General features: G+C 37.3%; 1 protein-coding gene across 3 annotated transcripts in view; it reads left to right on the forward strand.

Annotated features, from left to right (window-relative positions):
• The first annotated feature begins 3048 nt into the window (after window positions 1-3048).
• Window positions 3049-12825, forward strand: part of Fan1 (FANCD2 and FANCI associated nuclease 1) — a 33326-nt gene continuing 23549 nt past the window's right edge. Inside the window, exons 1-5 of one of the 3 annotated variants that reach the window (XM_071608679.1) lie at window positions 3049-3084; window positions 3645-5042; window positions 7011-7151; window positions 9288-9489; window positions 11078-11311. In XM_071608679.1, coding sequence (XP_071464780.1) covers window positions 3797-5042; window positions 7011-7151; window positions 9288-9489; window positions 11078-11311 — 1823 coding nt within the window. In that variant the 5' untranslated portion in view covers window positions 3049-3084; window positions 3645-3796. Of the gene's footprint in view, window positions 3085-3136; window positions 3439-3644; window positions 5043-7010; window positions 7152-9287; window positions 9490-11077; window positions 11312-12825 lie in introns of those variants that run through there. The other 2 variants (XM_027955947.2, XM_071608680.1) reach the window with 2 other exon arrangements.

A 12825-nucleotide genomic window follows, 5' to 3' on the forward strand; every position in this document is an offset into this window, starting at 1 on the left:
ATTATTTAATGAATACAGGAGAGCATGCTTTGATTCTATGCAACATGACACCATTTTGTACAAGAGACTTGAGCATTCATGGATTTTGGTATTTGTAGGATCCTGGAGCCAATCCCCCACAGATCCAAAGAGACAACTATGTGTATTTGAAATTATGCATCATTTTACTGCTGCATAATATTGTATGAATATACTATAATTTTATTTGCCCATTCTCTTGAACACATTGATGTCCAGTTTCCACTATGATGAATATGACGTTTTGACCTCCTGATCACAGTGTTAAAAATTTAGCTCTCATCTAAGAATAGAATTGCTAGGTGGACCTTCTAAAACAATGCCAAATTGTTTTCCAGATTAGTTGCAAAAATTTGCACTTCTGTTACATCTTTGTCAGTATTTGTTATTGGTGAACTTAAAATAATACTTTTGCCCTTCTAGTGGGTAAAAAATATTGCATGTCTGTGTGTCTCTGATTGTTGGTAAAATTGAGTATTTTGTCATGTTTTTCCCCCTGTGTATTTTTTTTTTTTTCATTTTTTTCAGTGCTGGGAATTGAAACTAGGGCCTTGTATACATGCTAGGCAAATACTTTACCACTGGGTTACACTCCCATGCCCCCTGTGCGTCATTTTAAAGAGGTTTATACATTTTGAAATTTTAAAATTCCAGAAAATTCTAATAATTTTAGCCCCATTTGCCTCATTCTCTTTTTTCTGAACAAGTTGTATGGTCCTTCACCTATCAATACCTGAGTATTTCCAAAGAATAAGGTCCTTCACTTACATAGCAACACAATATAATCAAAATCATGAATAAAATTATATAATCTATAGCCTATAATCAAATTTTGCCAATTGTCCCAATAGTATCCTTCATAGTTTTCCCTCCTAGTCCAGGATCATTCCAAGATCACTTGTATTTCATTGTCGTGTCTCTGTTTTCCAGTTACCTGTTAAAGTTCCTGAGTTTTGTCTTTCTTCACTAACATTTTTTAAGTGTACAGATTTTGATTCGTATTTTCTCATGATTAGATCTAGGTTACACAATGTGGGCAGGAAAACCACAGCAGTGGATGTCTTCAGTGCCTCATATAAAGATATTTTGTTCTAATGAAGCTAATAATGGCAATGATCATTTGATTAAGGTAATGGCCACCAGGTTTCCCCACTGGAAATTTAATATTTTCCTTTTTAATTGGTCACTTATGAGGAAGACACTTTGATGCTATAAATATCTGTTCCTCATCAAACTTTCACTTACCAATTACAGCATCAGTTGTTGATTTATTTCTTCTATACAAACTGGTTGGCATTCTACTATAAGGAGCAGCTTTCCCTTCTCATTTATTTATCTCAATTTGGATCTGATTTTTAAGTTATGTAATGCTTTATAGTTCTTTATCATTATTTGCTTTGATGCTCTAATTGTCTCTGAATTGAACAGCAGAAGACCTTTTGAAGTTTACTCCTGAGTCCTTTTGATATGCCCCTATTGTTCTTTGAGCATTTTTATTTTCTGTTGCTATTATATGTTCCATTCTTATCTTTTACTTTCCTTGGAATCAGTCATTTTCTGAAGGAGCCCATTTTCCCTAATAGAGAATGATATTTATAGCCCAATTTCTTGTGTCTCATTGCTACTAGGCCCATTCAACAGAGGCAGAAAATTATGATTGTGTGCCTATGGGGATAAAAGTTGGGGGAATATGTGATACATATGCCATTCATGAGTTCATACCAATACCTCCAATTCCAATTAAACACCACCATAAGTTACAATCTCGCTTTCACTGTTTCCACATTTGTAACACCTTTTTCCACAGTAAGAAAACTTGTTTTCATTATCTTCAATGTATTTATTAATTTGCACAAGCCTAGAATATACAGGAAGTAGCTTCAGAATTATTAACTCTGTAACACTGGGAAAAGGAAGAAATGTGTACAGTTAAGTATAATGTTCTATATTTCAATTAGTCCAAAGCTTTGACAGTTTATTTTTCAGATATTCTGTATCTTTACTGATTTTTTTGTCTAGTTCTAGCATTTACTTATTTCTTTCTGTATAGTTTTTTTTTTTCATTTGCTTAGAAACTTTGTTAATAGGTGTATGCCTGTTTATGATTTTGATGCCTTGTTTATGAATTGCCTCTTTTGACTTGACTATAAAATGACCTTGTTTTTTTTCTGGTAGTTACGCCCATCAGGAAGACTACTTTGTTTCAATATAGCATTACAGTTATTTTGGTTAGTATTTGAATACTGTATGTTTGTGATACCTCTGGTTGCTTACCAGTGATGAGTTCTGCTCCCTCACGTGTTGAAATCTGACTTTAGGAAAGCATGAGGAGGCAAGCATAAAAAGCAGAGTTTATGGGCTGGGATTGTGGCTCAGCGATAGAGAGCTCGCCTAGCCCGTGCTAAACCCTGGGTTAGATCCTCAGCACCACATAAAAACAAACAAATAAATAAATAAAGGTACTGTGCCCAACTACATCTAGAGAAAAACCAAAAACAAACAAACAAACAAAAAAACCCTTTTTTTTTTTTTTTAAAGGGTAACATAGACTTCTCTCAGGAGAAGTCTTAGGCTTTCTTCTCCTGCTCTCCTTTCCTTATCTCTTTACTATCAAATGTTAGTTTCTCCACTAATATTTTAGCTCTACCGCTTTGCATTAATTTTTAGTTTTTCTAGGAACTACAATATGCAAACTTATCACAGTCTACTTGGAATTAATATGGTACCTCTTCATTTAAAAAGTAAGACCATGCAATAGTATAGTTTCATTTGCATTCTTCTCCCTTTTGCTATTGTTACCACATATATTAAGTCTACTCAGCCACAGAAAATGTGTGCTGGGGCGCACTGCCCAAGTGTGAAAGTTAGGAGGTATCTAGGCCTCCCTCAGGGTCACAGCTAGTGTGAGCCCATCAGTTTGGGATTTTCTAGGAGGCAAGGAAAGGAGATCGATCACTCGAGCCTCCTCTTGCTGAGCCTGTGGAATCGAGACGCTAGATCGGCTGGGAATGCCTAGAGTGCCAGCGCGCGGAGCCTGGAGGGAAGTCGGGGCGGCGGGGACAAATCGTGAGTGGAGCTCAGGGCCCGCTCAAAGGGAGGAAGGGGAGGGGCGCAGGGCGGGAGGACGCAGGGCAGTCGCGTGGCCGCGGTTGCGCTACCCAGGTTCCAGCGGATTTGGCCTTGCTGCTCTGGCGGTGCTCTCTGGCCCCCAGGGGCTTTGCAGCGGAAGCTGTGGCGGTGGCAGCCACGCGTGTTTGCAGATCCCCGCGACAACTGTGGGCGCTCGTCTGTGCAGGCCTGAGGCGGGAGCTGCCCTGGGGAACCATCCCGATGGGCACCATCTCCCACGGAAAATGTTACGGATGCTGTGCTTTTATAGAAGGATCTGGAGTAGTGAAAAAAATCCCTTTTTAAAAACGGGTAATTTTAGATGTTAAAACGGTCTTAACTTTATAAGTTAACCTTATAAGTCTAGTTATGTTATTTTATGATAAAAGACACATTAAAATTGCGTGCAGCCTCCGTGTTCTGTCTCAAGCCTAGGGTTCTCTTGTCCCAGGAAATGTTGACATTCCATGTTTAATTTCATGAAGATGGTTTTAACCCATATGTGTTTTATTTTGTAGGAAGAAGAAATTTAAACGAATAACATGAGGTTACATAAAGTCCCCGTTTTTATTAGTTCAAGCCAAAAGAGTAAAAGTAAAGCATTGCTATCTTTCACCAGAAATAGCCTGTGTTTTATTACTTGGATTACCCAATTTTTCTAATACTCATAATGTCAGAAGGGAAATCGCCTGACAAAAAAAGACCTCGGAGAAGCTTATCAATCAACAAAACTAAAAAAAATTCATCTAACTCTATTGTTTCGTATTTTAATAATGCACCACCTGCTAAACTTGCTTGCCCCATTTGTAGTAAAATGGTGCCCCGGTATAACTTAAACCAGCACCTTGATGAAATGTGTGCTAACAATGGTGATGTCATTCAAACGAATCCAGTACAGGTTAACTTAATGAATTCAAATGTGACCACAGTAGATTTAACGAATACTGCCTTAGAAGATGTAAGACCAAGGAAGTCACCACCAAAGACAAGTCCAATCCCTCACCAAAGTGGTTTGGCAAAAATGAGCGCAAAACAGCAGACCAGTCCTTACTTTAAAAGTACTGATGCCTTGGTGTGCAAAAATCAAGATGAGCTGAGAAATCATTCTGTGAAAGTCATTTCTTTGGGAAGCCTGTCATCTAAATTGTCCAGGAAATACATAAAGGCTAAAAAGTCACTAAGTAAGAATGAGGAATTTACCAATAATTGTCTACAGAGTTCCACATCCACAGCTGTTAAAAGCCTGATTGCTAACTGCTCAGAAATTGACAAGGATCAAATTTTGGAGAACAGTTCTCAAAAAGAAAATATTTTTACATGTGTTTCTCTAAAGGAAGAGAATATTTCTGAACCTATGGTAAAAGGTGATAAAATAGTGGAAGCTGAAAGCCAAAAGACTGCTCAGAAATGTGGGAAATTCACCCTTACCCCTGGGTTCTCTGATAAAGTTCCCACGTTATTTTCTCCAGATTTATTCCTTGGGAATAATTTAAAGTATACTTCAGAAGATAGTCTTGTAAAGCAAGAGAATGTCAAAGTTATAGATGATAAAGGTGTTGAAAAACGTGAGGCATGTAATTGTAAAGAAGTAGAAATGACTGTTGTTTCAGAACTTAAAACACAGTTGTCAAATTCAGAGGCAAATTTTCCAAGTTCTACAATTGCTTCTGAGTGGAGTAACTTTCAAGAAGTTTTGGAAGGTGAGAGTGACTTAAAGAGTAAAATCACTTGCAGCACTGCTGTGGAGCAAGGGTCAAGCTGTGGTGTTCCTGATAAGATGCCTCAAACACTGAGTCATCCTTACTATCTTCGGAATTTCCATGTGGTACTGAAAGCTGTACTTGAGAATGAAGATGATATGATGCTCTTTGATGAAGAGGAGAAGGGAATTATAAGTAAATTTCTTCAATTATCAGGTATCTTCAGCCTGTTTGCTTTCAATTTTTTGTTTTCCATTTGCTGTCCTAATTGAAGGGTGATGTGATGGGCAGTGACCTAATGACTAGTAGAAATCATTGTGATTTTGTAAATGGGAATCCGAGCTTCCTATAAGATTTGTATCAAGGATATGCAGATAGGTGCTATCTACTGTGCAAGCAGTACTTGGATTGCCATGGAAGCAGTTGTTTTTTCCTTTATAGATATGTTTGATGGATGTAAAATGACCCTGCCAGATTTTTTTAAAAATATACTGAAAAAAAACATAACTTTGCATTTTAGGCATGTAATCAAGCTTCCTGTTAGATTGTTTTGTTTTCACAGTTCATTTCCTCAAAAATGAAAGTAAAATAATATAAAATTTAGGAAAAATAACAAACCAATCTGAGGCACAATTTTTTCCAACAGTGTTTAGATTCCTGGACTCGACCTCTTCAAGTCAGGTTGTAGAGAAAATGGAAGCTCTCAGGCTTAAATTGGTACCTTTAAAAATATTAGTCTGTGCCTTAAATCATTAGCCAGTGGTGGCACCAAGTTGGTCTTGCAGGTTTGAAGAAAAGGGCACCCTGGCGTGGCTGCCCTGTTACAAAGGGTCGTGATGGTTCTAGAACTGAATCACTTCAAGGTCGAAATAGCTTACTTTGTGGCTGAACTGTTTACATGGTTTTCACACTGTCCTCTTGTGCAGTATGGGCGTGTCTGTCTCTTCAGTTGATTAAAAGAAAAACATCCTAGATATTGCTACTAATATTTAATGCTTTTATTGTTATTTTGAGTTTGGGTCTTGTTAAGTTGCCCAGGCTGGCCTCAAACTTGGGATCCTCCTTCCTCAGCCTCCTAAGTACCTGGGATTACAGGTGTGTACCACCACACCCAGCTACTACTAATATTTAAGAAACTACACACAGTGGAATTATCAGGATATTCCTTGTATTATTTTTTAACAGGTGACTTGCCCTTCTCTCGGCAAGTTGTGTAAAGTGTCCATACAGCCTCCATCTCATTCTTGTCTCACCTGGGTATGGACATAAAGGCATCATATTGGCTCTTTAATCCAGACTGGCCACAGTTCTTTGAATGGGTGCTGATTATATTGACTTTTTTTTTTTTTGGGATACTGGGGATTGAACTCAGGGGCTCTTAACCACTCAGCAACATCCCCAGCCCTATTTTATATTTTATTTAGAGATAGGGTCTTACTGAGTTGCTCAGACTGATTTTGAATTTGCAGTCCTCCTGCTTCGGAATTACAGATGTGTGCCACCATGCCCAGCTTATGTGACTTTTTGAGTAGTTGATGGATCTGGGCCTCAATATAACTGGAAAATATGAACAGTTTACCTTGTGCAAGTTTAACAAATTCATTGTATTGCTTTCCATGGAGAATCACATACAATGTGTCTTAAGTAAAAGCTGCCTCTTTAAAGGAAAGAAAGGAAAATGTAGAAAAATTTAAAAGCTATAATATTATTTTAGAGGTGGCAGAAATTTAAAAATAATTCAAGTAGTAAGGAAATAGACCTAACAGGTTAATTATGTAAGTTGGAATAGAACTCTGAGGTAGAGATGACTGTCCTATCTAAGCTAGGCACTGTTTTGGAAAATTCAGACTATTTTTGGCCCTAAATGGACTAATGTTTATTAAACTGAAAGCAGAGAACAAAATAACTAGAATTGTAGGTAGGGTTTATCTTAGGAAGAAGAAATATTGACTAGAAAATAGGGGGATTTGATTTTAGAAGTTTTAAAATGACTCATGTTCATTACTAAATTGGAACTTTGTAAAATGACTTATATGAAATTATATCATTATACATAAGGTAAGAAAATGTATATTCCTAATATAGTATATTTACTCACTTCAAATTTTAAAAGTAAATGGGTAATTTGTATATTGTTTTTGAGAAAAAGTAATATTTTTCCTATTTCTCTTAACTTTATCACAGCTAGTGGTCAGAAGTTATATGTAAGGCTCTTTCAACGTAAATTAAGCTGGATTAAGATGAATAAATTAGAATATGAAGAGATTGCTTCAGACTTAATACCTGTGATTGAAGAATTGAAGCACGCAGGCTTTCTCCAGACAGGTATGATCAGTAGATGATACTGAAAGATGAAATGGTAACCTGAAGAGTTCAGTTTCTGCAGAATGATGGTACTGTTAGTATGGTGCCATCTCCTGGTTGCTGCCTGGTAATAGTAATTGCTTTTTTAAAATCAAGTTTTTAAACTTAGTGCAACAGATTATTCATGTGATGAGATAAGACCACCAGGACAGTGAAAACTTGTCTGCTCTTGCTTTCCTGACTTGCAGTTTTAAGACCATGAAATCACCCAGGTAGAGATTGTGCCACAGAAGAAATGCATCCCTCCTTGTCTCTGTCTTTCCAGCAAGAAGTTGAGTAATTTTACTCAGATTCTTCCATCTTTATAAAAGAACAAGGCTGGCTTATTTGAAATATGTGTTTCTTCTAAAAACTTCATCTACCCACATGTGCACACACATACAGCTCTTATGCATTGATTGCCTGGAGAATTTTTAATTGATTTAAACCTATGTAAACAGTAAAGGAGAATATGTCTTCTCCAATGATACCCTGGGTTGTCTTGTCAGTAGTCTTCACTGAATACCTACTTACATGATATTGTGTGGAAACTTCGTTATGAGGAAAACGAAAACTGGTGAGCTTTAGATTCAGGTTGCTTACATTTTAGCAAAATAAGCAAATTGAGCCAAATGGTTCCTTTGGGACAGAGTTTGTTATGGGAGAGCAGCAGGTAAAGATGAAGTTAGGATGTTAGGGTGGGGCTAGATAGGATGGACATAGGGAACATGGGGGGAAGTCATGGAGGCTCAGCAAAAGAGCTTGGATATGAGTAGTTAGGTAGTAGAATCTGAGGCCCTCCATGGAGCATTGCTTCCCACATGTTGTTGACATCAGGGCCACCTGGGAAAGGGAATCTTGATCTCTACTTGATGGGAAAGATCTGGGCAGATTCCATAAATTGATATGGTTGACCAGCATCCCAGCTGACTGCTGCTGTGACCTACCTTTAAATAACCTTTCAGTAACAAAACCAGAACCCAGATGTTTCATCATTGCACTCAGTCAAATCCAAGCCCTACTGATGATGCAACATCTCTCTGGCTGTTTCTCTGACCTTGTGGCTTCCCTCTCACTCCCTCTGCTGCAGCCACACAGCTTCAGTGCTCTTCACCATGCTGAGTGCACTCCTGTTTCAGAACCTTGGCCTTAATATCCCCTCCATGTAGGAGAGTTTCCATTGTCTGACCACGTGGCTTATTCCTGGTTCCATTCACCTCTGTGCCATGTTAGCTCATCAGAAATTTGCCTGACTACCCTGTGTGAAACGGCCAGCCTCCCTGTGAGGCTCCCTTTATCTCACCTGTTTCTTTCTTCTTCTAGTAGTTACTACCACCTAACGTATAATCATTGTTTTATTTACTATGCCAGGAGGTAAGCTTCTTATGGAAAGGCAATTTCCACAAAAGACCTTGTAGTGTGCCCAGGGTCTTAACATCACCCGGCATGAGTGCACATTTAGTAAATATTTGTTGTGTGTAAGAAGGCACTGCTTAAACTGTGAGTGTCTTTTAGGCAGAGACCAGCCAGGCCAAATGTGTAGGGCCTGGTGTGGTGTCTGGGGCCCGTAAAAGCAGAGTATGATTTCTGTGTGCCAAATGAGTGAGCCAATGAAAGGATTTCCAGTCTGAAGAACGTGAGCAGGGAAGGGACTGTGGGGAGAAGAGGATGATCACTCTAACCTGGTTTGGAAAGTCCTTTTGGAGGTTTTGTAATGACAAAGATAGGGAATGTATAGTCAAGTAATCTATTTGAGCAGCATGCCCAAACGATAATAGCTTTCCACATGTATCTTTTTTGTAGTCACATTTTCCTTTTTGTGAGAAATTCTGTTATTTCAGAACTTTTAAGATGTATCTATTTTCCATGGTCTTTAATGGAGAGAATTTGGCAAACTCACCAAATTAGTTTTGGGTTTTGGCAAACTACTTAAATTTTATACAGTAAAAATTCACTTTATTTGTATCTATCTAAGCTTCCTTCTTTTTTTTTTATTTTTTATTTATATATGACAGTGGAAGGCATTATACTTCCTTCTTTCTTTTACTATTCTACTTAGTAGAAAGTAGTAAAATTCCTTAGAACAATTTTTCACTTTTTTTAAAAAAACTATTTCAGAATCTGAATTGCAAGAACTCTCTGAAGTGCTTGAACTTCTTTCTGCTCCTGAGCTGAAAACTCTGGCTAAGACCTTCCACTTGGTAAATCCCAATGGACAGAAACAGCAGCTAGTGGATGACTTTCTCAAATTGGCCAAACAGCGTTCAGTCTGCACTTGGGGCAAGAGTCAGTCTGGAATCAGAGCAGTGATTTTAAAAAGGTTTGTTCACTTTATAAGAGTAAAATTATTTAAAATGTTGATAACAAGTGCTAACTTATTGTAGATTGTATGCTTTTTATAATTGTAATCCTTATTTCAGTTGAAATTAGGTTGAGAAGCCTGAAAGAGCCTGATTTATAATAACTTAGGTTCTTTTTTAGCTTATTTTAAGCTTAAGATCATACTAGCCAGGCTCAGTTGCACATGCCTGTAATCCCAGTGACTCAGGAGGCTGAGGCAGGAGGATCACAAGTTCAAGGTCACACTCAGTAACTTAGTGAGATGCTGTCTGAAAATAAAAAAATAAAAGGGATTGGGATTCATCACAGTAGTAAAGTGCCCCTGAGTGCAATCCTCTGTCCAAACAAAACAAAAGAAAACAAAAAAAAACCATTTTAATTTCTAGCACCAAAAACAATAGTCAATAGAACAAAGACAGTAAATTCTTAGGTAATTTTTAAATCTTGAAACATGGTTGCACTGTGTTGCTTAGGATTTTGCTAAATTGATGAATCTGACTCCTCCTCAGCCTCCTGAGTCACTGGGATTATAGGTATATACCACTGTGGCCAGCAGAAGTGGGTACTTTTTGACAGTCTGTATAGATGAATAGTTTTCAATAAAATGATGGTGTGATAGGAGCCCTACTCTTTTCCCTCAGGTCTCTGATAGTAGCACTAAATCTCTATAGTGCTCCCAGGTATGCAGCACTGTCTGCTTTTGGTTTCATATCTTCTGGATGAGTTGGTATGAAGTCCTTACCAGGGTAGTGGTTCTCAAGTGATTTTTAACCACCAGGGAGTATTTGGCATCATCTGGGCACATGTTTGGTTGCCATCACTGGAGATGCTGGTGCTAATGGCTTCCATTGAGTAGAGATCAGAGATGCTGCTGAACATCATCTGAGGCATGAGATAGACCCGACAACGAAGTATTATCCAGCCTAAATACAGTAGTGCTGAGGCTGAGAAACCCTGCTACAAGTTCTAGACTTTAATTCAGACCTTCAAACCCACACTGCCGACATCCAGAATTGAACTGAATTCTCTCTGAGATGACCATGGAATGGAGATGTTTCTGGACTACTTTGTACATTAGTAAATAGCACCAAACCTTGGTACAGATTTGTACCATTTCCAGGTACACAAATGATGCTGCCTTACCAAGAGCTTTTGTTAGTGACATTTTAAATAAATATTTATTCTTTAATCTAAATTGCTACCAAAATCAATAGCTGAGAATTGGTGATGTTGAAGAGATATTACTTTTATGAGTTTTCTTGATATTTTAAGTGTTCATGACCATGGTAAACCTCATCCTATTCTGTGGTTAGGGAAGGAAACACTTTTATTGAGCCAAACCATATGTGAAACCATTTGAAGACATAAATTCAATCAATCCTGTGTCCCTAAGTGGGACTCTGAGCTCTGGAGAGGTTAAGTTTCACATGGTTGGAGGTGGTAGATTTGCTTTAGGTTTAGGATAATGAGTGCCATTTACCTTTATTGTACCTGAGACTAATATGCAAAATCTGACATTTAAATGCTTAATAACCAGAAGGACATTTCTATATTATATATTTTTGCAGAGCCAAAGATTTGGCTGGACAGTCACTACGAGTCTGTAAAGGCCCTAGGGCTGTGTTTTCCCGGATCTTGCTACTGTTTTCATTGACAGATGCCATGGAAGATGAAGAAGCTGCTTGTGGTGGTCAAGGTCAGCTTTCTACTGTGCTGTTGGTCAGTCTCGGCCGAATGGAGTTTCCTAGTTATACTGTCAATCGGAAAACACAAATTTTTCAAGACAGAGAAGATCTTATCAGGTAGGAGCATGTTAACTCACTATAATATCTGTGTGTAAAATGAAAATTTAATAGATTTTATTATTTTTCCTTCCAGCCAAAGTAGAAACATTTAAGTTCATAGCCAAAACCATTTTTGAAGTTTTCCTTTTTTTAGTTTTTGCCTTACTTACATGCATTTCTAATGTTCAGGGAAAATGTAGAAATGTGCTTAGGTTATGGTTGCCAGAAACAATGTGTTTTTAGTTAGAGCTACAAAAATTTTCCCTGACTTATGTTCCCAAATAGTTTGGGCAGGAAGCAATTTTTTAATACAGACTTTTAAACAATCCTGCCTTGTGAATATGTTGTTAGTATGAATAAGTGGAAAATGAATGTTTTCCTAGGAATAACACTTCAGATAAAGTGTTATTCTTTTTCACTAATAATAATTTTTCACTAATTTATGTTAGTACATGGTTTTAGTGAAAATTTGGTTTGATCAGCAAAAGTAGGGGTTGATAAAAGGTTTTATAGGCAAAACAAAACAAAACAAAAAAGAACAAAAAACAAAACAACTTGTATATAAAAAAAATTTTGCATTTTAAAATGTCACTTTTGATTCTTGATTTAAGATTTATGACTCAAAGTTAACTGAATTGATTCAGATATTGCTTTTGAGAAAGTTTTTTAAGTGTTGTCTAGAATAACCATGTGCTTTAAAAAGTAAGTTATTGAGGAAAAAGTAAGTTATTGAGGGGATGTAGCTCAGTGGTGAAGGTTTGACTAATGTTCATGAGACCTTGGGTTGTATCCCCAGCATTACCAAAAGCAGGGGGGGTAAGTAAGTTATTGAAATTATTCAACAATTTCAATTTTTAATTAGTTTTTAATCAGTTTAGTATAAACTGATTTTAGTCTATTTTACCTTAGCTGATAGAAAGCTTAATATCTTACTTGGGTTCAAATGGAACTTTCTTAGCCAAATCTTTGTTTTTATTTTTGGTACAGGTATTGAACCCAGGGTGCTTAACCACTGAGCCACATCCTCCTGCCTTAGCCTCCCTAGCTTCTGGGGTTACACATTTGCATCACCATGACCAGCTCTTAGCCAGATCTTTTAACATGGCTATTTCCTCTACTCTACCTTCAGTTATCTTACCTCTTTTTACCTTTTTGTTATTAGTGGCTTTGTGCTTTTCCCTTTTATGAGGCGCTGTACTCTGAAGCTAAGTTTCAGTTTCACTATATTCATGATCTGTGAAACCACTCAGACAAGCATACTTGTCTGTAAAATGGGGAGAATAATAGTATATTCTTACAGATATATGTGGGCACACATAAAGTGCTCACCACCTGACCTTTGCAAAATACTTAGTACATGTTAGTTATTATTGTAATTGTCATTCTTACTGTTATATCTATGAGAATTGCTTTTTAGTCCAGTGATTGACAAAACCATAGTTGACAAGTTCATAAGTCAGAGGACTATGGTGAAGAAATAAACCATCTCCTATTCCTTCTAGAAAGTAGGTGTGTTGTAATAAAATAACTAA

This window comes from Marmota flaviventris, chromosome 2, assembly GCF_047511675.1.
Source record: "Marmota flaviventris isolate mMarFla1 chromosome 2, mMarFla1.hap1, whole genome shotgun sequence".
NCBI classification, from domain to species: Eukaryota; Metazoa; Chordata; class Mammalia; order Rodentia; family Sciuridae; genus Marmota; species Marmota flaviventris.